Genomic DNA, 20,833 nt, shown 5'->3' on the forward strand with positions numbered 1-20,833 from the left:
GCGGGATACTGGAGGCCTTGCTATTGTCAAGTTAAGGTTGTTGAGCCCTCTAGAAGGTGTTAACAGTACGATAGTTGGGAGCTTCCTTGGGAGCTTCCGGGGAGAATGTTACTTTCCTCCTATCACATGTCCTTGTCAATGGGCTGCAGGTTTAAAAGAAATTCCGTTTTATTTACATTTCCTTCTGCCTCAGCATCCCTCAATTTTATGGAGGGGATGGTAATGTTAGGGCTTCAGGAAACTGAATTATGGGTCTCTGGAAGTTAGGCTATTGATAAGAAAGCTTCTTCCTTGTAAATCACTAGGACGTATAAACTGAGGGAGTCTCAGGTCTTGCAGGATTGTGATCTCTTTTAGTTAACCATTTGTTTTTCTTTTCCTTAGCTTTTGGGCAGCCAGGAGTGCCTGGGGACATCCCATTGGGGTGGCGGGTTGCAGGGTGTCAGCCTCTGCCCTGTCCTCAGCTTGCCCTCTGTTCCCTCATCACTATTATCATGAGTTCTATTTATTTACATGTATATTTTCCTTTGTGTTTCTTACACTAGCTTGTGGCTACCTCTGAATTTTATTCCATGAATTATTAGTAACTCTGTTGTGAGATACTGAAAGCAGGGCTAACAAGAATATTTTACATGTTAATGTAAGGAACTACCTATTATTGTAGTCTCCCTTTCTTTTGCAAGTTACCTTTGAGTACTGCCAGGTAATCACAGTATTGCCCTATTTATCAGTGTCTCAAGACATAGTGGAAACCTTTGAGAAAATCTTTTAGAAAGCTTTGAGAAGACCACAGGTAACCATTGGTGAGCCTTCTGTGATTTGGGTTTTCCAAATTACAGGATGCCGTTGAATTAGCAATGCTCTTAGACCTTTAGCTCAGGAAGCTCCTTTCATAAGTCTGGCTTGATTTAAGGTTAGCAGGGCGCCTGGAGGCAGTTATTCTGTACTTGGAAATAAGCAAAGATAGTCCTAGTACAATGCAGTGGAAAGAACCTTGGCCTAGAACACGGGATATCTTCCTTTTCCAGCAGCTTGTTCTGTGATTTGTGTATTAAATTGCTACTTCTAGATTGCTGAGTTCCCGGAATTTTCGTTATTTGAGAAACTTTTTTTTATTCGAGTACAGTTGACACAATGTTACATTAGTTTCAGGTGTATAACGTAGTGATTCAACAATTGTATGTTATACTGTACTCACTACAAGTGTAGCTACCATCTGCCACCGTATGGTGTTATTTAATACCGTTGACTGTATTCCTTGTGCTGTACCTTTTATTCCTGTGACATTGTTTTAACAAGCTGTTTTCTGTATCTAGAATTCTCCTCTTGCTACTCCCTCACCTGCTCTCCTGTCTCCTCCGCTTCTTTAGCTTGTACCGCTGCTCCCCCTCTCTCCTCCTCCACTATCCCCACCTCCTTGAACATGGAAAAGTACAAAGCATACTGTCAAAACAGCCCTACATGGAGAAAAGATTTAGGTTAGAAATATTCCCCATATCCCCAGAGTGCCAGTTTTTTGATGGGTGGGAAGTTAAAGCAAACGAGTAGAATATTTTCCAAATTTGTATGTTTTAAATTACATATATATTTATGTGTGTTTGTGTATATGTGTATATAGATCTAAATTACATATATTTCATAATGGAAAATTTAATAAGTTTTTTTTACCACCTTGTGGTAGTTCTGAATCTGATATATCAATTCTTTAAATCTTGCTGACAAAGTTATAATTGTAACGTCTTTACAGAAGTTAAGGTTACCATAAAATCGTTTCATGATTTAGTTATAAAAAGATACTCCGAACTCTCTTACTCTTCCAGTAATACAAGGAATTTTGTGAAGGTACTAATTAATTATAAACATGCTATTTGAGGGCCATGTTCTTAGCTCTTCACTGTTGTGACTTAACTCATTTACTGCCAGGGAGCCTGTTCAGGCTTTCTAATTTACATTGAGAAAAATGCCAACTTTACATCTTACTTGAGCTAGCCATCTTGTAAATGGTAATGATGAGGGAACAGAAGGCAAGCTGAAGACAAAGCAGAAGCTGACACCTCACACCCCCCCCCCCAATGGGATGTCCTGGCTGAAGGGAAAGAAACAAATAGTTAATTTATGGAGATCACAGTCCTGTAGGACCTGAGTCTCCCTCAGTTTTACAAATGTCTTAGCAATTTACAAGAACAAAGCATTTCAATCAATGGCCTAGCTTCCAGAAGGGAATGTAGACACAATTAAAGGACCTTATAGTCTGCAGCCCATTGACAGATACTTGAAGCAGGCAGAGTGTAATGTTCCTCCAAGAAGTTCCCAACTATCTTCATGTTAACACCTTGTTAGAGGGAAAAACAACCTTAACTTGACAATAGCAAGGTCTCAGGTATCATGTGAGTTGTCTTTAACATATGAAAATCTCTTTGAAACCTCCCTTTTTCCTTACTGCCCCCAACCCCATAGTATATAATCAGCCACCCCTCACAAGCCGGGGCAGCAGCCCTTTCTGCCCAGGAGCCCTGTCCCTGTGCTTTAAGAAACCACCATTTTGCACCAAAGACGTCTGCAGAATTCTTTCTTGGTCATCGGCTCCGGACTCCACCCGAGTGAACCTAACCTCACTGATATCCCAAGACCACATCAATACTGGTGATTATCTTAAGGGATTCCTGGTAAAAAAGTTGACCACGATGGTAAAAATGTTCAAAGAGCATGTCTTGCCCTTACTAAGTCAGTGTCTTCTTTAGGTCTCACATAGTTTTCACAGAATCATTTTCCATGTGTAGGTAAGCATGGAAATGTGGTGTAGCAAACTGTCACCTTTGTTGTTACCACCCCTTTTATGGGAAGTGACTGACATGAATCTGAGAATGTTTTTATTTTTGATGTCATCCTGGAAGAATATAATTTGACCTTTGTTTTATATATTTTTTAAGGGATCAGTGCTTTGATTGAGATACCTAAGAACTGTGTTGTGGCAGCAGTTGGCAAAGAACTGAGTGAGTAGGACTCTTTTGCTTTTATTTCTTTTTAAAAAAATTTAAAACTAGACTTGTATACACATTTTGGAAAGACATGTAAGTTTTTAATTTAAGGGACATCTGCCCCTGCCCCAGTGTTGGCCTCCTGCCGATTGTTGAACTGATGTGGAGACTGAGACATTCAAGCCACTAGCGGGTTTTTGTTCTGTGCTTGATCTAACTTAGCCAAATGGGGGCAGGATAACCCTACATGTCTGATGGTAGAGAAGGCTGTTTACATCCCGTAGTCCTCTCTGCTGCTGATCCATAGTCATACACTTAGCAGACATTTTAACCACATAAAGCAGCTATCAGCATTCTGGAAACTAAAAACTTGAGTTGGATGGTTGGAGGACAGTCTTCGTGGGAATTCGCTAAGGCAGCCACTATGGCGTTTTTGCCTCTGGAAGCCAGAGTGGGGCCCGTTTTCTTGGGAGGACTTTATATCGTTTCCTTCAGAGCAGAGGGAAGAGGGTAGCAAGAGGAACTTTGTAAATGTATTACTTGATTATAAACATGTATTTGAGGGCCACTTAACTGTTGACCGATGGCTCTTTTACTGCTGGGGAGCCCAGAGTGAAAAAAACCCTTTTGTTCCCACTGCCTTTTGAATGGAATTTGGGTGCTGAGAAGTGATAAAGTAAGCTTGCTGTTTGAAGGCTGCTTTTTTCTAAAAGAATTTTTCTTATGTGGGCATTTGATGTTGCTTGTGCTATTTTTTCCACAGACCAGACCTGAGACTTGCAAATGCCAGTACAACCTGAGCGAATTATTTATCATTTATTCAGTGCTGTTTGCAGCCTCCATTGCTTTGCAGCCAAGTTTGTCTTTCTTCAACTGACCTTTCACATGTAATCATGTCAGAGAACTAATTTTCTGGGCCCTGTGCATACCTTTCTTTCCATAGTTTAGAAAGATATGATAATTCTGTGTTTAGTTTTTTCTTCTCCTTGCAGTAATTTAGTTTTCCCATATTTTTGATGGAGCTGGAAACCTTGCCTAGCTTTTCCCTGCCTTTCTCCTCTTGGAGCCAGCCAATCACTTTGAGTTTTGCTGATTTGCTACCTAACTCAGTGGTTCTCAGCTTTTACTGTGCGTTAAAATGACCTGGAGTGCTTGCTAAAAACACCAATTACTGGGTCATATCCCTAGAGTTTCTAATTCAGTAGGTTTGGAGTGGGGCCTGAGCTTCTGCATTTCTAACGGGTACTTTGGTGCTGCTGAGGTTGCTGGCTGGGGGCCATATTTTGAGGACTGCTAATTTTGAGCCTCTTCTTTCTGTCTCACTGCTGTTGCTCTGTTCAGGCTCTCATCTCTCCCCTCTTGCCTGTTCTTTTGTGCTAGTCTCCTAACCTACCTTCTTTCCTCTCCTCTACTGTAGTAGTTCTCCAGTGCCTTTTCCTCCTCTAGTTTAGGGCTTCTCAGAAACATTTTCCAGGAGGTGCCAGAGATGTTCTGTCTAAAAGGCTGGCTACTCCCCTGCTTAAAACCTTCATTGGCTTCTATTGCCTACAGCGGTCATTTCTACACTTTCAAATTTCTAGTAGTACAAGAGTTCGGCTTTTTGGAGATCAACAGAGAGTTGCCAGATTTGTATTTTGCTTAGTAAAAACATTAAAAACAAAACCAAAAAACTATCATTTACCACCCTCATTTTGTAAAATTATTTTTTAACAAAAAAGTGTGAAGAACATGATCTCAGCAAAGAATAGGACTTTAAATTGAAATATTTAGTTTCATACAAAACTTATGTGACCCTTTTTTCTCATTTTTGCCCTAGACGAATGAAATCTTTGCCCTAGAGGACCGGTGTGAGACACCAGTAAGATAAAGTCTAGACTTTTCAACATGTCAGATGGAACCCTTTGTCCTCTTCCTCCTGCCTCCTTTACTGTATCACATGTTCGTCAACACTGAATTGCCTGCGGTTCCTACCTGAGCTGTTTCTCACCTCTGTGCCTTCGCTTCTCCTGTCAGTCTGTATCAGGGCTTTTCCTCCTACTCATTGCCCGCTTTGATGTTGCTAATTCCTACTTACTTTTTAACAGCTCAGCTCCAATATGACTTTTTTTTTTGAAGATGAAGGCTTGCTTACCTAATAATCTCTGCTCTCAAAAGTTTCTGCTCTCAGAAGTTTTTCCTCTGTATTCTCATAATCCCGTATATGTCATTTCACTTACTACTTTATTTTTTATTTTAATTTTTTTTAGAGAGAGGTAAGGAGGGGCGGAGGGAGAGGGAGAGGGCTCAGTCTCACAGCCTTGAGATCATGACTTGAGCTGAAATGAAGAGTCGATTGAGCCACCAAGGCGCACTTTGCTTACTACTTAAAAAAAGACTTTTGGCAGCTGCCTGACTGGCTCAGTCAGAAGAGCGTATGACTCTTGATCTTGGGGTGTAGAGATTACTTAAATAAATAAATATTAAATAAATATTTTAAAAAATAAAAAAATACTTTTGTTTACTTTTTCGTTCTCTCCTTGCCCCTCCCCTTCAGAATGTGAGCTCCTTGACCACTAGAGATTTTTATTCATCTTTCTGTTAACAAATGAGAGATTTTTATTGAATGGATGACTAATTGAGTCAGTTCATTGACAGTAATAAAAACAACAGTAATGCCTCATTGGAAGTTAGAATATCATCTTAAAAAAGGGAAGGAATTAAAGTGGGTTTTATTCAGAAAATAAGTTGTAAAAAATATGTAATCTTAAAAATAAGGTTCTGCGTTTTGTTTTATCAGAAAATACAGTGCCATTTTTCCTTATATAAAAAGAAATTTCAGGGACATCTGGGTGACTCAGTTGGTTAAGCCTCCGACTCTTGATCTCAACTCAGGTCTTGATCTCAGCGTCATGAGTTCAAGCCCTGCGTTGGGCTCCACGCTGGGTATGGAGCCTACTTAAATAAATAAATAAGTAAAAAATAAAAATAAATTTCATTCTCATAGAGTATCTTTTCTATTTCCAAGACCCAGGTTGTGCCCATGTTCTTGGTTTTAGATGGTCCATACCAATTTCTCTTTTTCTGTGTGAGGGCATGCTCCTTTCAACAGGAAATATAATTTCTTTCTGTATTTTTTTTTTAAGATTTTATTTATTTATTGCGTGTGTGCACGAGGCGGGGGGTGGGGCGCAGAGGGGCAGGGAGAGGGAGAGAATCAAGCAGACTCCGCACTGAGTGCAGAGCCCAGTTCAGGGCTGGATCCCACGACCCTGAGATCATGACCTGAGCTGAAACCAAGAGGTGGATGCTTAACCGACTGAGCCACCCAGGCACCCCTCAATAGGTGATAACATTTCTGAGTGCACCGTGTGTTTCAGTGACTGAGGCTTTGCTAGCTAAGCAAGGCTGTCAGCTCAGAGACTTCATCTTGGTTTAGAAGACCAGGCTATTTTTTCTTAGCCATTTTTTAGAATCGACTATTGCTTGCCTTTTGTCCTTGGATCTAATTTTTATTTGTTTTATTTCCTTGAAGTTATTACATAGGTGACCCTGTAACTACTTGTCTGTAGCAGCCATTATGGATTCACTGAACAGTTTCACATTATATTTAGTACTTGGTAGTTTGTAGAAACCTACTTGGTAGGTTTCCTTTTTTTGTCAGTATTTCAGGTTATTATTTGTGTAAGTTTGATTAAATAGTACATTGCCTGTTGTTCCGCAGTCCCAATCTCAAGGTGACTTAGTAGTCTTCCAACTACAAGTAGAATTTTTACACAACTTTGGTAGGTCTCAGGAGGCGTTCCCTTTGTATTTACTGAAAGTCCTCCTTTTGACAGCCATAGTTTGAATGTGAATGGTTGTCAGGATGAAATAACTTGGCTAGAGATTTGTCAGTTGGTAACATATTGTCCAGAGACAGAAAAGGAAATATGGTATGACCTGTTTTCCGGAGAGGAATGTGAGAAAGAAGAGAGATGTTAGTAATTAGCCACCACATGGAAAGGAAATGACTTCTGAGACCTTCCCACTTCTCAGGTATCAGTCATCGTGATCCGTGAGCATCCATAGCACGGGGTACAGTGGCTTATCTATAGTGCTTAATACATTGATCCTAAGCTTGTTTATGAGTCTCACTCCCGCTCTAGACTGTACTTCAGGGCAGTGACTGGGCCTTCCTCACATTTGATGTCTAAGTTGCTAGAACATAATAGATGTTTAGTAAATATTGATAGAATCATTCCCGTTGATTTGATTTTTGGGTTTTCTGTATTGATTAAAGTTAGGATTTATACAAGTGTAAATAAAAGTATTTGTTAAAGTTAGATAATGAATAAAGCAATGCACTGAACATCTATTATAGTCAAAAATATACTAAAGGAACACATTGAATATCTGACACAAAAACTATAAGGCGTGTTCTCAATTTATAATTCAATAGTGTATGCCTAAGTATCAAGAAAAGTTAAATTATTAGCAGCTTAAAGTCTTCACTAAGGTGAAGTTAAACGTGAATTTGTTGCTTATTTTGTAGTGGTGCTTACTGACCTGAGAACATGAGTAGAGAAAACTGATGATGGAGATGATTCTAGGTTGTGGACTAGTCCACTGACCAAGGAGAGAGGGAGGCGGGATAGCCAGACTTGCCCTGAAGCCCTAGATAGGATGGAGACTTCTGCGTTTAGAAGAGTTTTAATAAAGGAAGAGTTGTAAAGACACACTCACTTGGGATTTTTGGAGATGGGTCTTTCAGTATTTTAGATCTTTCTCACTTAATGAAATGCTAGCTTTTTGAGCAGAAACAGAATTCTGTCTTCTTTGACCATGTGAATAAAATTCTATCTGTATTTTCATTTAGTAATTTTCCAGCTGGTAGCACCCACAGAAGAATCACTAGAATGGGATATTCTTGAAATTAAGCGCCTCCTTGATCACCAGGATCATATTCTCTCACTGGTTAACGTCAATGGTAAGCTGATTGTGTACAGGTTTATATTGTCAGATTTTGCACTTGTTAACAGAACCTGTCCTGAACTTCAGTCTTGTTTTGTTCTAGGGTTCTGTAATTACCATCATTAAAATAATGCTTGACACTAGTAGGGGTCAGCAGTCTAATATACTCTGAGGTTTAAACCAGTGGAACTGATCAAGTTTCATAGGTTGGTCGGTCTAAGGTGTAGACGTAAGAAGAATAGAGTGAGGCAGAGAAAAAAGATGACGGAGGGAGCATGAGTATCTCAGGTCCTGCATGGTAGCTGTGGGATGACTGTCATAGGCTAGAAATACTAACCCTTTACTACGCGTTTCAGCTTTTTTGGCAAATGTTTCTGTCTAGTTTTTCTTCTGTAAACCACACATCACAATATCCTATAGCAAGATATACACTTAGAGCAGAAGGAGCAGGATTCAAGCGCATCGTAATCATGATTGAAGACTGCCAGAGAATACACCAAGATAAAGTAAAGGTCTGCAGAAGTTGGGTCATATCTCATGGTTATATGCTTTGACTTTCCAGACATCTTATTTGGAGTCACAATAATGTGAATCATTATCTCCTGTGAGCTGACTCTGTCATCAGATGGCAGGGTAGGATCACAAACCACCAGTCCTGGGATTTGTTGGCTCACTTTCAAATAAAGTGATACCTTGTATCATCAGACCTCCGCGGGGGGGTCTGTATTCCAAAGTCACGCGAGAGGAGTCCTGGGTGGCTTTAGTTTGATGGTAGTCTGAAGGAAACCCTAAGAGAATTGTGAGGATGCTGTGAATGTGATGTAGTGGGAGGACTGGACTGCACTCCTTGACCCGAGACCTGGGTTGGCTCTTTTTTGAGCAATACTTTGCATAACCATGAAGGAAAAGGAAAGAGGGGTACAGACAGCACCAAATGTAGTCTCCATTTTTATGCCATTGAATCACATTTTCAGATACGTGTGTGAGAATGTCCTTTCCAGCTCCATAGTTCTCTTCCCTAATAGCCATCTTCTTAGACAACCCAGCTGCAAGTCTTTCTAAAGACCACATTGTGGTGATAGAATTGTGTTTGGAGCACCCTTTTATTTTTCTCTGGGGTCTCTTATTTTCTCTAGCCATGGATGGCAGCACAAAAGACAAGCTCTTATTTGGGAGACCCTCTGACACCAAGCCCTTAACTCCAAGAAGCTGCTAAGCAAACCACAACAGTGTCCTGGCCCCTTACGCTGGTCAGGCCTAGTTGTTCTGTTTTAGTGATGAAGCATTGGTACCATTGATCCAGCATGGTTCCTTTAACGGAGGTGATGGGATGTTACGTAAGAGGCCTTGACCTCATGGCATTTCTCATGCTGAGTGATACATAAAGAAGCTTGTAAGAGTTTAACCAAGAAAGTGTTCTTCAAGTATTTCTTTGCTAACTTCTTAAGGGAAGAAAAATGGAAATCTAAAGCAGAAAAATTGGTAATGAAAATGACAGGGAACCTCTAGTACTTTTTATTTTATTAACTCCCTGACTGTAAAATTACACTACATAATAAGCCAGAAGCATATTGAGGAATCATATATGGACAAAGAGTCTGTTAGAATTTGAAAATGGGGGCGCCTGGGTGGCACAGCGGTTAAGCGTCTGCCTTCGGCTCAGGGTGTGATCCTGGCGTTATGGGATCGAGCCCCACATCAGGCTCTTCCGCTATGAGCCTGCTTCTTCCTCTTCCACTCCCCCTGCTTGTGTTCCCTCTCTCGCTGGCTGCCTCTATCTCTGTCGAATAAATAAATAAAATCTTTAAAAAAAAAAAAAAAGAATTTGAAAATGATATTGTGATAGTCTTATTTTGTACGTAGGCATGTTTGCTATACTGCAGATTTCAGTGATCCTGAAATGATTCTGTTGTACAATTCCCGGCTCCAGTCTCAGCCCTGTATCTTCTCCCCACAATTACCAGTGGACGATGTGGCTAGTTACTGGGTTTGCACTTCACAGGGGAAGTACATTTTCATTGAGGCGGCCCCAGGCAACCTTAGGATGGTAGGACAGGATTCCCACAAATGTGGGTAATGAGTAACAGGTTTGCCAAAGATACCTGAATGCCTGAGCAGAAGGTTTTCTAACACAGACGTACAAGATAACCTTGTTTATGTCTTCCAGCACAAGGCTCTGGCGCTTCTTCATTTTATTCCTTTTCTTGTTTTGACAGCATGATATGGTAGTCACAAATTATTAGTACTTGGAGGGAAGGATAGGTACAAGAATAAGATTTCACACTAAGTGACTTTTGATACTTATAGTGGATGAAAATCCATCCATATATAGCATTGAGGTTGTTTTGTGTGAAACATTTTGACCTGTTTGTATATATTATACAGTGATAAATTACACTGACTTAGCTGAATGCCAGTATTTTTTTCTAAGTGAAAAATTCCAACTGGGCACAAATACTTTGTTTCTAACGCATAGATGAATGACAGACAGTTGGGAGGATTAAGGCAGAGCAGGCAGCTGTGTGCTGTCAGGTTAGCTGTTATGACACATGCAGAGTCAGTGTCAAGAATCTTCACTACTGAACTTCTCTGGTTCTTTTTTAGTTGGAATGAAATTGGAAAGAGGAGGGAGAGGAATGGAAAAGAAGGTCATGGAAAGAGTAGTATCACCTTAACTGTCCCACTATTAAAATTAGAAACTTGTTTCTCTGCACAGATAAGAAGTGAACTTGTTTTTTCACATAGCGAATTCTGTAGTCTGTTAATAAACTATAGAAGTTGGACTTTGAACCAAGACAAAATAATGTTTACATGTATGATTGTTGGTAATTTTTTATTTCTGAGAGAGTGTTCATCTGGTTATTAGATATTTATGTCATGGTTCATTTGATAAATGGAATAATCAAATCATAATTAACTCATCTTTGTATTCTTAAATTACAAATAACTGGATATCTAATACCATTATTATGGAATAATACTGGGGGCTCAAAGTAATCCTAGGGACTCAAAGATAACATTTGATGTCTTCTTAAAACGGCTATACATTTATTATTGGATTTTTACAATCATCCTCATTTAATGCATGAGAAATCCAAGATAGAAGTTAAATAATTTTCTGAGGACCAGGTAGCTAGTAATAGAGCCATAATTAGAACTTAGGTTTTTAGACTCACATTGTATTATTCTGTTCTACCTTACCAAAAATATGTAAGGATTAAAACAAGTTAATTTCTTTAAGATAATTTTTAGTGTCATCAGTTATCCCTTTTCTATTAAATATATAATTTATAAGGTTTCTTAGTTGGCTCACTTAAAGTTATAAAAACTTGTTATTACACAAGTAATACATAGTCGTAGTAAAGAAATGAGAAAATAGTGAGAAACATGAAGAATGTAAAAATGAAAATTGTCCCACACTGCAGATGTAAGCACTGGTCATCCATATCCTTGTAGGCATTTTGCTGAGCATATGTATATGTATACACATATGGCTTATGGTTTTATAATAGTATGTCCTGAGTGTATTTTTTTTTTTTTTAAAGATTTTATTTATTTATTTGACAGAGATAGAGACGGCCAGCGAGAGAGGGAACACAAGCAGGGGGAGTGGGAGAGGAAGGAGCAGGCTCATAGTGGAGGAGCCCGATGTGGGGCTCGATCCCAGAACGCCGGGATCACGCCCTGAGCCGAAGGCAGATGCTTAACCGCTGTGCCACCCAGGCGCCCCCTGAGTGTATTTCTAAAGCAATAGAAACATACTTTTACAACTTAATTTTTAATAATAGCATTACTGTTTTATTTTGTAGAGGTCTTATTTACTCAGACCCCAACTGGATGTTTAGATTATCTTCACATTTTTAATATTATGTATAATAACCTTGTTTTACATATATCTTTTATCTGCTTTCCTCAGGATAAATTCCTAGGAGTGGAATTGTTGGATCAATGGGTTTACATTTTTTTTAAAGGTTTTGATGCATATCAACAAACTTGAAAGGATTGTGGTAGTTTGTACTAGGACATTAGTAGGACCAAAGTATGTTGATTTCCTGTGCTGTTGCCAGCATTGTGTATTTTCCTGTTTTTTTTAAATCTTTCCCAGTTTTAAAGTCAGTAAGTAGTATCTTACTGCTTTTAGATTTCTTTGATTATTAAGGAAATTGAACATCTTTTCACATGATTACTGACCATTTATATTTTTTGTTTTGCCTGTTCAGGTCTTTTGCCCATTTTCTCTCCTGGAGTATTTATCTTATTTCTAGTGGTTTCTAGGAGTTCCTTATGTATCAAGTATAATAAACCCATTTTGACACCTGAGTTGCAAATGTTTCCCAGCCTTTTGTCATTTAAATGTAATTTTTTGCTAAGCAGATATTTACACATGTATCTTTCCCCACCCTGCTTCCTTTATAGCTTATTTTAGCACTCCACATTTATAAAAGCGTTTACCTTTATTTTTTTCATCCTTTAAGCACTTTTTAAAAAGGATTTTATTTATTTTAGAGAGAGGGAGCGAGCTTGCCCTCAAATGGGGGGGGCGGGGGGGGGAAGGAGGGAGGGAGAGGGAGAGAGAATCTCAAGCAGACTCAGCTCACAACCGTGAGACCATGATCTGAGTTGAAACCAAGAGTCAAATGCTTAACCGAGAGAGCCACCCTGGCGCCCCTCCTTTAAACACCTTTAATGTTCTAATATATTTGAAACTTACTTTGGCATATGTAAAATAATAGAAAAAATATATTGGTCTTTGCTCCCAGTTCCTGGCACAGAGCTCCTAAACCCCTGTAATTTCCTAAGTGATAAGAGCACAAGGAGCAAATTTTGTGCTAATATTTGGTCTGATATTTCCTGACATAAGAGCTCCTAAATCTCTTGGGATTTTCCGGGTGTCTTTTGTTGTAATGAGACCATTGTTTCTTAGTGGGCTTCTGGATGGGAGCTGGTCACCAGAAAGACCAAATGGTGATTAAAAACTTGGAATTTTTAGCTCCACCCCTCATTGTCCAGAGAGGGGCTGGAAATGGAGTTAATAATTGATCGTGCCTACATGATGAAGCCTCCATAAAGTCCCAGTGCTGGGGGGTGGGGGTGCTGGGAGAGTGGCACACTTGGAGAGGACACGGAAGCTCCACAGCCCTCCAGCCCTTCCCACACACCTTGTCCTCCACATCTCCTCCGTCTGGATGCTCCTCTCTGTCCTTTATCATAGCCTTTTGTAATAAGCTGGTGGAACCGTTTTCCTCAGGTCTGGGAGCTGCTCTAGTAAATTAATTGAACCTGAGGGGGAGCTGTGAGAACCTCTGACTTACGGCTGATTGGTCAGAAGCACAGGGAACAACCTGGACTTGCAGTTGGCATCTGATGCTACCTGTAGGCAGAGTGTCAGAATGAGTTAAATTGTAGGACACTCAGCTGGTGTTGCAGAATTGCTTGGTGGGTAAACGCCCACACACATCTGGTGTTACAAGTGTCGTGAGTATGGTAGTAGTGTGACAGGAAAAGAGAGACACAGGAGAAGGGTCCATTTTCTAAACGGTATATGATCCAAGGTAAGGTTCTTTTATTTCTCTTCTCTAGTTAGTTAACTAAATAATCCAGTGTGAGGCATTTCTTTCCTCACTGAATTGAACTGCTATTATCACATACTAAATAACCAAGTAGACTTGAGTCTCTCTCTGTCTCGATGTTCCGATATAGGCAGCTTTCTGTTTGGCTTGTCTAGGTACCTCACTATTCTAAATATTGTTGTTTTATAGAGCGTTACGACTAGGCAGTCCATTCCTTTTTTACCTTTAGCCTACATAAAATGAAAACTGATGAGACGAATATGAACTCTGCCTAGATGTGAGTTTCGTAACTGGCTCCCATGTTGGAGAAATGATCATCTGGGATATCCTGGACTGGACTGTGCAGGCCTGTGAATGCAACTTCTGGGACCCATCTCCACAGCTGGACACCCAGCAAGAAATAAAACTCTGCCAAAAACCAAATGACATTTCTATTCATCATTTCACATGGGATGAAGAGGTAAAAAAAAAAAAATAATAATAATGAGAAAATACCTGTAAACTTGGCTTTTTTAGTAAACCCAGTTTCTATTTTTTTTTAAACTTAATCTCTTGGATATAGAAAGGTATCATTCCCCACGTTCAGGTTGTGCTTTAAAAAAAAAGGGTCTGTTTCTTGGTTTGTCTTTCTCTGACTGAATTATTTTGCTTAGTATTATATACTCTAGTTCCATCCATGTTGTTGCAGATAACAAAATTTCATTCTTTTTTATGGCTGAATAATATTACATTATATATCAGGTTGTGCTTTAAAGTGTCCTGATATTTTTCAAAGATTGCGTAACTTGCATTAAAAAAGCATTTTAATCTTAGCTCCTCTCTGTGAGGCAAGGAAGTGATTAAATAGTCCATAGATTTAAGAACACTGTTGAAATTTTTGGTTGGATTAAATAATCCCATAGGATTTGAGGATAGGGCTTAAAATGGGCTTTGAGAACCACTTTGGGAAAGGATCCTTTTGACATGCTTGTGCATTTCCTGCAGAGGTAAAGGAAATTAAAAATTTTAGGAATGTTTTTCTCTTAGTGTACTAGCATCCTGGGGCAAGATGATTATGTGAGAATTACTAAATTCATTCCTTTAGACCTTGGTGGTGATGCTGTTGAAACACTTTACATCTTTTTTACAGTGAGAGATTGGTACCAACGGATTATTGAATGTTGGCTCTGATCTGTACATTTCTTCTTTTGCCCTCACTGGCTTAGAAAATGTGTGCAAAGAGGGCTTACTTTTCTAAATGTAATCACAAGACATATATTTAAGAGTTGTGACCCTTGAGTTACAAAAGGGGGAGGCTTTTTTTTTTCCACTTTATTTTGTGCCTTTCTATACTGTTTACCTTTTGTAATCATATGCATGTTTTTTTTTAAGTTTATTTATTTACATAATCTCAACACCCAGTGTGGGGCTTGAACTCACAACCCCCCCCCCCCCAGATCAAGAGTCACATGCTTCTCCACCTGAGTCAGGCAGGCAGCTCTGCATGTTGTCATTTTTATTTTAAAAACTCATTGATAGTGTTCTGGATGGGGAGAGCATGGTCCATTTTTTGTTTTCTTTGCACCTCTCTTATTGGAAAACAAAAGCAAAACAATACTAATATGCCCAAAGATTTTTTTTTTTTTAAGATTTATTTATTTAGATAGAGCAAGCTTGGGGAGGGGAGGAGCAGAGGGAGAGAGAGCATCCTGAAACAGACTCCTTGCCGAGTGGGGAGCCCAATGTGGGCCCAATCCCAGGACGCTGAAATCATGACGTGAGCTGAAAACTAGAGTCAGCTGCCTAACCAACTGAGCCACCCAGGCATCTCCAAAAATTTTTTCTTCAAATCCACACTTTATTTTGGAAAAAAAAAAATTAATATGTATGATAAGCATGGAAACTACATTTCTAAGAGTTGTGGCCCTAAAAATTATGTATATTTTTTTCATTTGATAGCTCTTCTGTTTGTAAAAATTAATGTTTAAGGTGTTTTCATTTTGTATTTTTAATCTCAAAAATTCTGATTAATGCTTATTAACTGCTATAAATTCTTAATAAAGCATTACTCAGTTTTCCCTAGTATTTCTTCTTTCTGGGAGGTTTGTTTTTTCTACAGGGAGCCTTTTTTTTTTTTTTTTTTTTAAGATTTTATTTACTTGAGAGAAGAGTAAGCATGAGCTGAGGGGAGGAACAGAGGGAGAGGGAGAAGCAGACTTCCCGCTGAGCAGGGATGTGGGGCTCCATCCCAGGACCCTGGGATCATGACCTGAGCCAAAGGCAGCCGCTTAACCGACTGAGCCACCCAGGTGCCCAAAGGGGCCATCGGTTATTGATGATAGGTGATTGATGCCGTGAATCTGTTGAGTAATAGCTGCCCAAGAGCTCATTAACTCTCTAGTTGTGTTTATAATTTTCTTTGTGACCTTTGGTAAATCATTTAAACTCTACACAGATTTCTTGGTTTGTACAAGTTTTGGGGTTTCCTTTGCATTTGTATTGCTACTTATAGGGCTCTAGACTTTAGCAAGTTGGCCAGGTTTCATCAGTGTCCCTGACACTGGTCCTCAGTTCGTCTTGCTAAATGCAGAGTACCAATCCCTAGGGTCAAGGGGATCATTCCAGATTGAGACTCTGATAAGCCTTAGGGGCATGCTTTGGCCCAAATACTATAGGTCTGAGTTGGGTTTGTAGCCTTTGAGGCTGCATGAGAAGATTTTTTGGGTATAAAACAGAGAGGCAATGTAGAAATTTTTGAAAGGGCTGCCTTACTGGGGTACCTATTGCATAAGAGAATGATTCTTAGGAATGCAAAATAATTTCAGAAGCTAGGTGGTGTGGTGTAAGGCAGGAGCGAGGGACTGGAGTAACTAACCTTGATTCTAGTATCTGCTCTGTGTCTTAACTTTCTCTGTGACTTCAATCTTCTTTTAAAATTTTAACTTCCTTATCTGGAAAATGGCAATAGTACTTGCTTTCCCTACCTTAATGAGATGTTGTGGGGTTGTAATAAGATAAATATTGGTGAAAGTACCTTCAAAAGGTTAAAGTTGTTTTAGTAAAAAGGTACTTCTAATAATACACTTGGAAAATGTTTTTGCAGATCCTTCAGAGGATCCTAAGATGATAGTTCCCCTATAGCATATGCTTGTTGTGTCCTTGCATGCTTGACGGTGTGGAGTGCAGGTAATTTTGCTCACATTGTCCAGGCAGAAGAAACTGAGTCGTTTCCCAAGGATAGAGTGTTATGTGAATGAAAACCTAGCTTCCGCTGTAGGGCCCGTCTGCCAGCCGTGGTTGCTAGATATAGTTGTCTAGCTGTCATATTTCAGTGAGGCAAGAGGGTGGTGCTGAGGGGCGTAATATGCAGAACTTCCTCGGGGGTAGTGGTTGTGTCTTTCTACATTTTAAATGCTCTGCGCTTTCCTTTGTACTTCAGGGGGCAGGACGGTAGTTAGGACTAAAAGCTAGGGATAGGGAAGGTAACAGTGGCTTTCTGATGTTACAGCCGGGCTGGAAGTCTGTTATACTGTGTAGTGGTAAGTACTAATTTTATGCCCATTTCTGAACTTTTCCCCCAACCAGAACGTATTTGCTGCAGTCGGAAGGGGTTTATACGTATATAACCTTCAAATGAAGCGGGTGATTGCTTGCCAGAAAAGCGCCCATGACTCTAATGTCCTGCATATTGCCAAACTTCCAAACAGGTATGAGTTCCCATCTGTTCTATGACAAATGAAGAAACTCACATTTCCCTGCACCACCAGTGTAGTTTCTCAAGTGGCAAAGTTATCTGGCTCCCTGGTTTGCCATGGTAGGTTTTTTGGGAAATGGAGACTACCCACGGCTGTCTCTAATGGAAGAGACGTATTGTGGCAATACGTTACAACGTTTACAGGGAGCAGGGCTCAAATTAATTACATTGAATTTTATTATAGGAAGAGATAATGTTAAAATTTGATATTTATTTAAAAAGATAAAGACTTTTGGGCACTGTGTGCTCATTTTTCTTTTTATATTTTCCATAAACTCATCTCTTTGTTGTGGTAGTTGATGTCCAGGAAGAAATGGTCATCTCCTTGTGTAAGGCTGCTGAGCAAGGGCTTTCCTGTCAGGATCAACTGCCTGCTGAGTTTCTGGGGATGAAATTACAGGAAGGGAATACTGTTTTCTATGCAGGATACTTGTAGCGTGAGCCACCCTGAGAAGAGATATAGTGAGAGGAGGGAAGGGGGGACGGGTCAGGATATTGTGAAAGTGTAATTCATGCTGTTTTCCTAAATGGGTTTTATAAAATGGGATGAAGTATTTATCACATTTGAGCCAGTTTAACAGTATAACGGGTGCCCTTCCCGAGGACTGCTTTTACTTTGCATTGTAAAGCCACGTTAAACTGTGACTTTTATCTGCTCCTGCCCAGAGCTGAAGAGAAGCGGTTGAGGGCTCCACTGGTTTCTTTCACTGCAAATTTAGCATTGGCCCTCCATGGTGCACTCTCTTTTTATCGCTGATTTTCTCTTCTGACAGGCAGTTAATCTCATGCTCAGAAGATGGCAGTGTACGCATTTGGGAGTTAAGAGAAAAACAGCAGCTTGCCGCTGAACCTGTACCAACAGGTATGTGTCTTTTCTCACAGGAAAGGCAGAAGGTCGGCAGTTACGTGCAGCCACAAGAATCATGTCCAGTATGCTCCAAATAGGCACGTGTACACGAAGCCTCTGCGAATTGGGATCTCAGGTTCATATCTTAGTATTGCTCTACTATAGAACTGCCTGTTTTTTTCACTTCAAGTCAACTCGTGTTTTATTGTTTTAGGGGAAACTCTTTTCTGGTAATCTGAACAAATGGCCCATTGAAGTAATTATTCATTTTATATTGTCTGTCATAATGCTTGATACACAAAGAGGGTTTGTACCATCAGACATCAAGTTACAGTGTTCTTTCAGCCTTGAAGCATTAATATTGAACTCAGTTTACGGAAAAAAACACTTTTGTGTTTATATCCTAATCTCATGATCTCTTGACCTGCAGGTGTTTGGTTTGAAAAACAAAATCCTGGTTCATTAGCAGCCTTTGCGTAAGCAGTCAGATGCTGGTACCTCTGGAGTTTGTTCCGGTTCTGTGAACTGCTAGGATATTGTTTCTGGATACACATGTTACTTTTCCTGTACCCTTTTTTGGTCTGTGTTGTGACTTTTGGGGCGGGGGGACACTGAGATTCAGGCCTTTTACTGCTCTCCTCTTTCATTCCCAGTGCCTTTTTGTCGTGTTAATACACCCTCACCAGTGGGTGAGTAGGGGCAGTGAAAGAGACAAGCAGCAAACCTGGTGGTTAAAATGAAGTAACAGATGTACAAAAACCCTAGCTTAGTGCTTCATACCACCCCTTAGCCCTTGACTAAAATAAACACAGAACATCTTTGTATTTAAGTTTTCTGTTTTTCTGATCTTATATTCTCAGTAAGGAGCACAGTAATTTTGGAAATGACCAAAATGATTGTTTTTCTAGGTTTTTTTAACATGTGGGGATTTGGAAGAGTGAACAAACAAGCCAGCCAACCTGTTAAAAAGCAACAAGAAAATGCCCCTCCATGTTCATTGGAGCTTATTGGAGATTTGATTGGACACTCCTCATCCGTGGAGGTATTATTTTTAATAGGCATATAACGGTTTAGGGCAATCCTGCGTTTGCATCTTAGCGCTCTTCATTCGTTGGTATCGTAGAGACCTATAGGTTTTTGTTTTTTTCCCTGTATGTTTTTGCTGAATCTAAACGTGCATAGGTTATAGTATGTGCGGTTAAGATCTCCCTTTACAGAGACACGATGTGAAGAAGCAAGGAATGTGTTGCTTCTAAAAATGGGCTCAGTCACCATTATTTATGAGATGGAGACAGCCAAGAATCGGGCGAGGTGAATCATGTTGAGTACCTACCAGTAGTAGAGGGTGCGTGGGGGGTTGGGTTATCTATGTAGAGTTAAAGCCTCGCAGAATCGAATTCCAGGGACCTTTGTCACACTTGTGAACAGAGCACTGGTTTTACCTCCTTTTGAAGGATATTTTGTTAGCTTTCCTAAGACTTAGGGTCTTGGTTATTGTGCACATATGAAGATATTAGTTGAGAATTGTAAGATGTATACAGTTCTCACTTGCGGAAATCTAGATACATTAATATTTGCTATATGCACTATGGCCTATAATGAAAGGAATATGATCAATCAAGACAAAGAGGTGATTGGGACTGGTAATAGTATAAGCAGAGCCCTAAGTAATGAATTTCTTAAATTGTTCTTCCCTGTTTCACAGCCAGGGAGGAGCACGTTACTTTTCATGCGAATGTGCATCTATGCTTAGGGGTAGCAGCCCCGCACTCCTCAGTCATTTCCTCTGTTTTAGGCAGTATACTAGACACTGGAGTTTACCAAGAAACATGTAATATAATCCTTGCCCTCCTGCATCTTATAGAGAGGAAGGATACGGCCCAAAGAAGTTGTTAACCTGAGTGGCTAAGGACAGGCCCAGAGGATTGTAGACCGAGAGTGCTCAGGAATTAGAAGGTTGGGGAGGATTAGATAGCCTTGTGACCCTAAGTTCCTAATGTTGGGTCTTGTTTATCTTTGCTTTCCTCTAACACGTAGCCCAGTTGTTTGCTTTTGTGGCTGTGGTGTAGTTTGGGGCTGTGGACAGAATGTGGTAGAAGTGCGAAGATTGTACGTGCGTAGTGGCTGGAGCAGCGGTTGTCTGTGCACAGACACTAGTAGGAGATAAAGCCTGGTTTTGCATCAGATTATGAATGTGCTTGCATGTAAGGCTGGGGAATTTCGGTTTTTTAAATAGTAGGTACCCAGTGAAGGTTTTTAAATGATGGGGTAGGGGCACCTGGGTGGCTCAGTCTGTTAAGCATCTGACTTCAGCTCAGGTCATGATCTCAGGGTCCTGGGATCGAGTCCCACATCAGGCTCCTTGCTCAGCAGGGAGTCTGCTTCTCCCTCTCAAGTAAATTAATAAAATCTTAAAAAAAAAAAAAAAATAAAGGGTGGGGGTAACCTTCAAAGTGGCATATTTGCCATAAGGTAAGCCTGAGGAATTTTCCTGAAAGTGTTGACATTGAAGCTTTTCTTTTTAAGTATCTCTGGCTTCTTTGAGAAAAATCCTGGCTCCCTTTTAGATGCTACCTCCTGAATTTCCTCATTCCTTTTATGTTTTTACCCTTACTCTGTAGCCAGCCTTGTTACCTGTATTTTTCTCCCCTCTTTCCCCCTTTTCCCTTACAGATCATCAGCCGAGGCCTTATCCTGCTTTGTTCAAAACTGTTACTTCAGAGAAAACGCCCATTCTGTTCTTTGATATTGTATTTCTCTCCTTCGTTTCACTCTT

General features: G+C 40.0%; 1 protein-coding gene across 8 annotated transcripts in view; it reads left to right on the forward strand.

Annotated features, from left to right (window-relative positions):
* WDR41 (WD repeat domain 41) overlaps window positions 1-20,833 on the forward strand; it is a 73,791-nt gene that overhangs the window by 23,376 nt on the left and 29,582 nt on the right. For 6 of the 8 annotated variants that reach the window (XR_005832465.1, XR_005832466.1, XR_568799.2 and 3 more), the window contains exons 7-12: window positions 2,931-2,993; window positions 7,813-7,923; window positions 13,753-13,937; window positions 17,042-17,163; window positions 18,093-18,193; window positions 18,966-19,099. Coding sequence is in view for 3 of the 8 variants with exons in the window: in XM_008691266.2 (XP_008689488.1) it covers window positions 2,931-2,993; window positions 7,813-7,923; window positions 13,753-13,937; window positions 17,042-17,163; window positions 18,093-18,193; window positions 18,966-19,099 (716 nt within the window). In the remaining 5 variants the exon portion in view is untranslated. Of the gene's footprint in view, window positions 1-2,930; window positions 2,994-7,812; window positions 7,924-13,752; window positions 13,938-17,041; window positions 17,164-17,983; window positions 18,073-18,092; window positions 18,194-18,965; window positions 19,100-20,833 lie in introns of all 8 variants that reach the window. The other 2 variants (XM_008691267.2, XM_008691268.2) reach the window with 2 other exon arrangements.

The sequence above is a fragment of the Ursus maritimus genome, unplaced genomic scaffold (assembly GCF_017311325.1).
Source record: "Ursus maritimus isolate PB19 unplaced genomic scaffold, ASM1731132v1 scaffold_5, whole genome shotgun sequence".
In the NCBI taxonomy this organism is placed as follows: domain Eukaryota; kingdom Metazoa; phylum Chordata; class Mammalia; order Carnivora; family Ursidae; genus Ursus; species Ursus maritimus.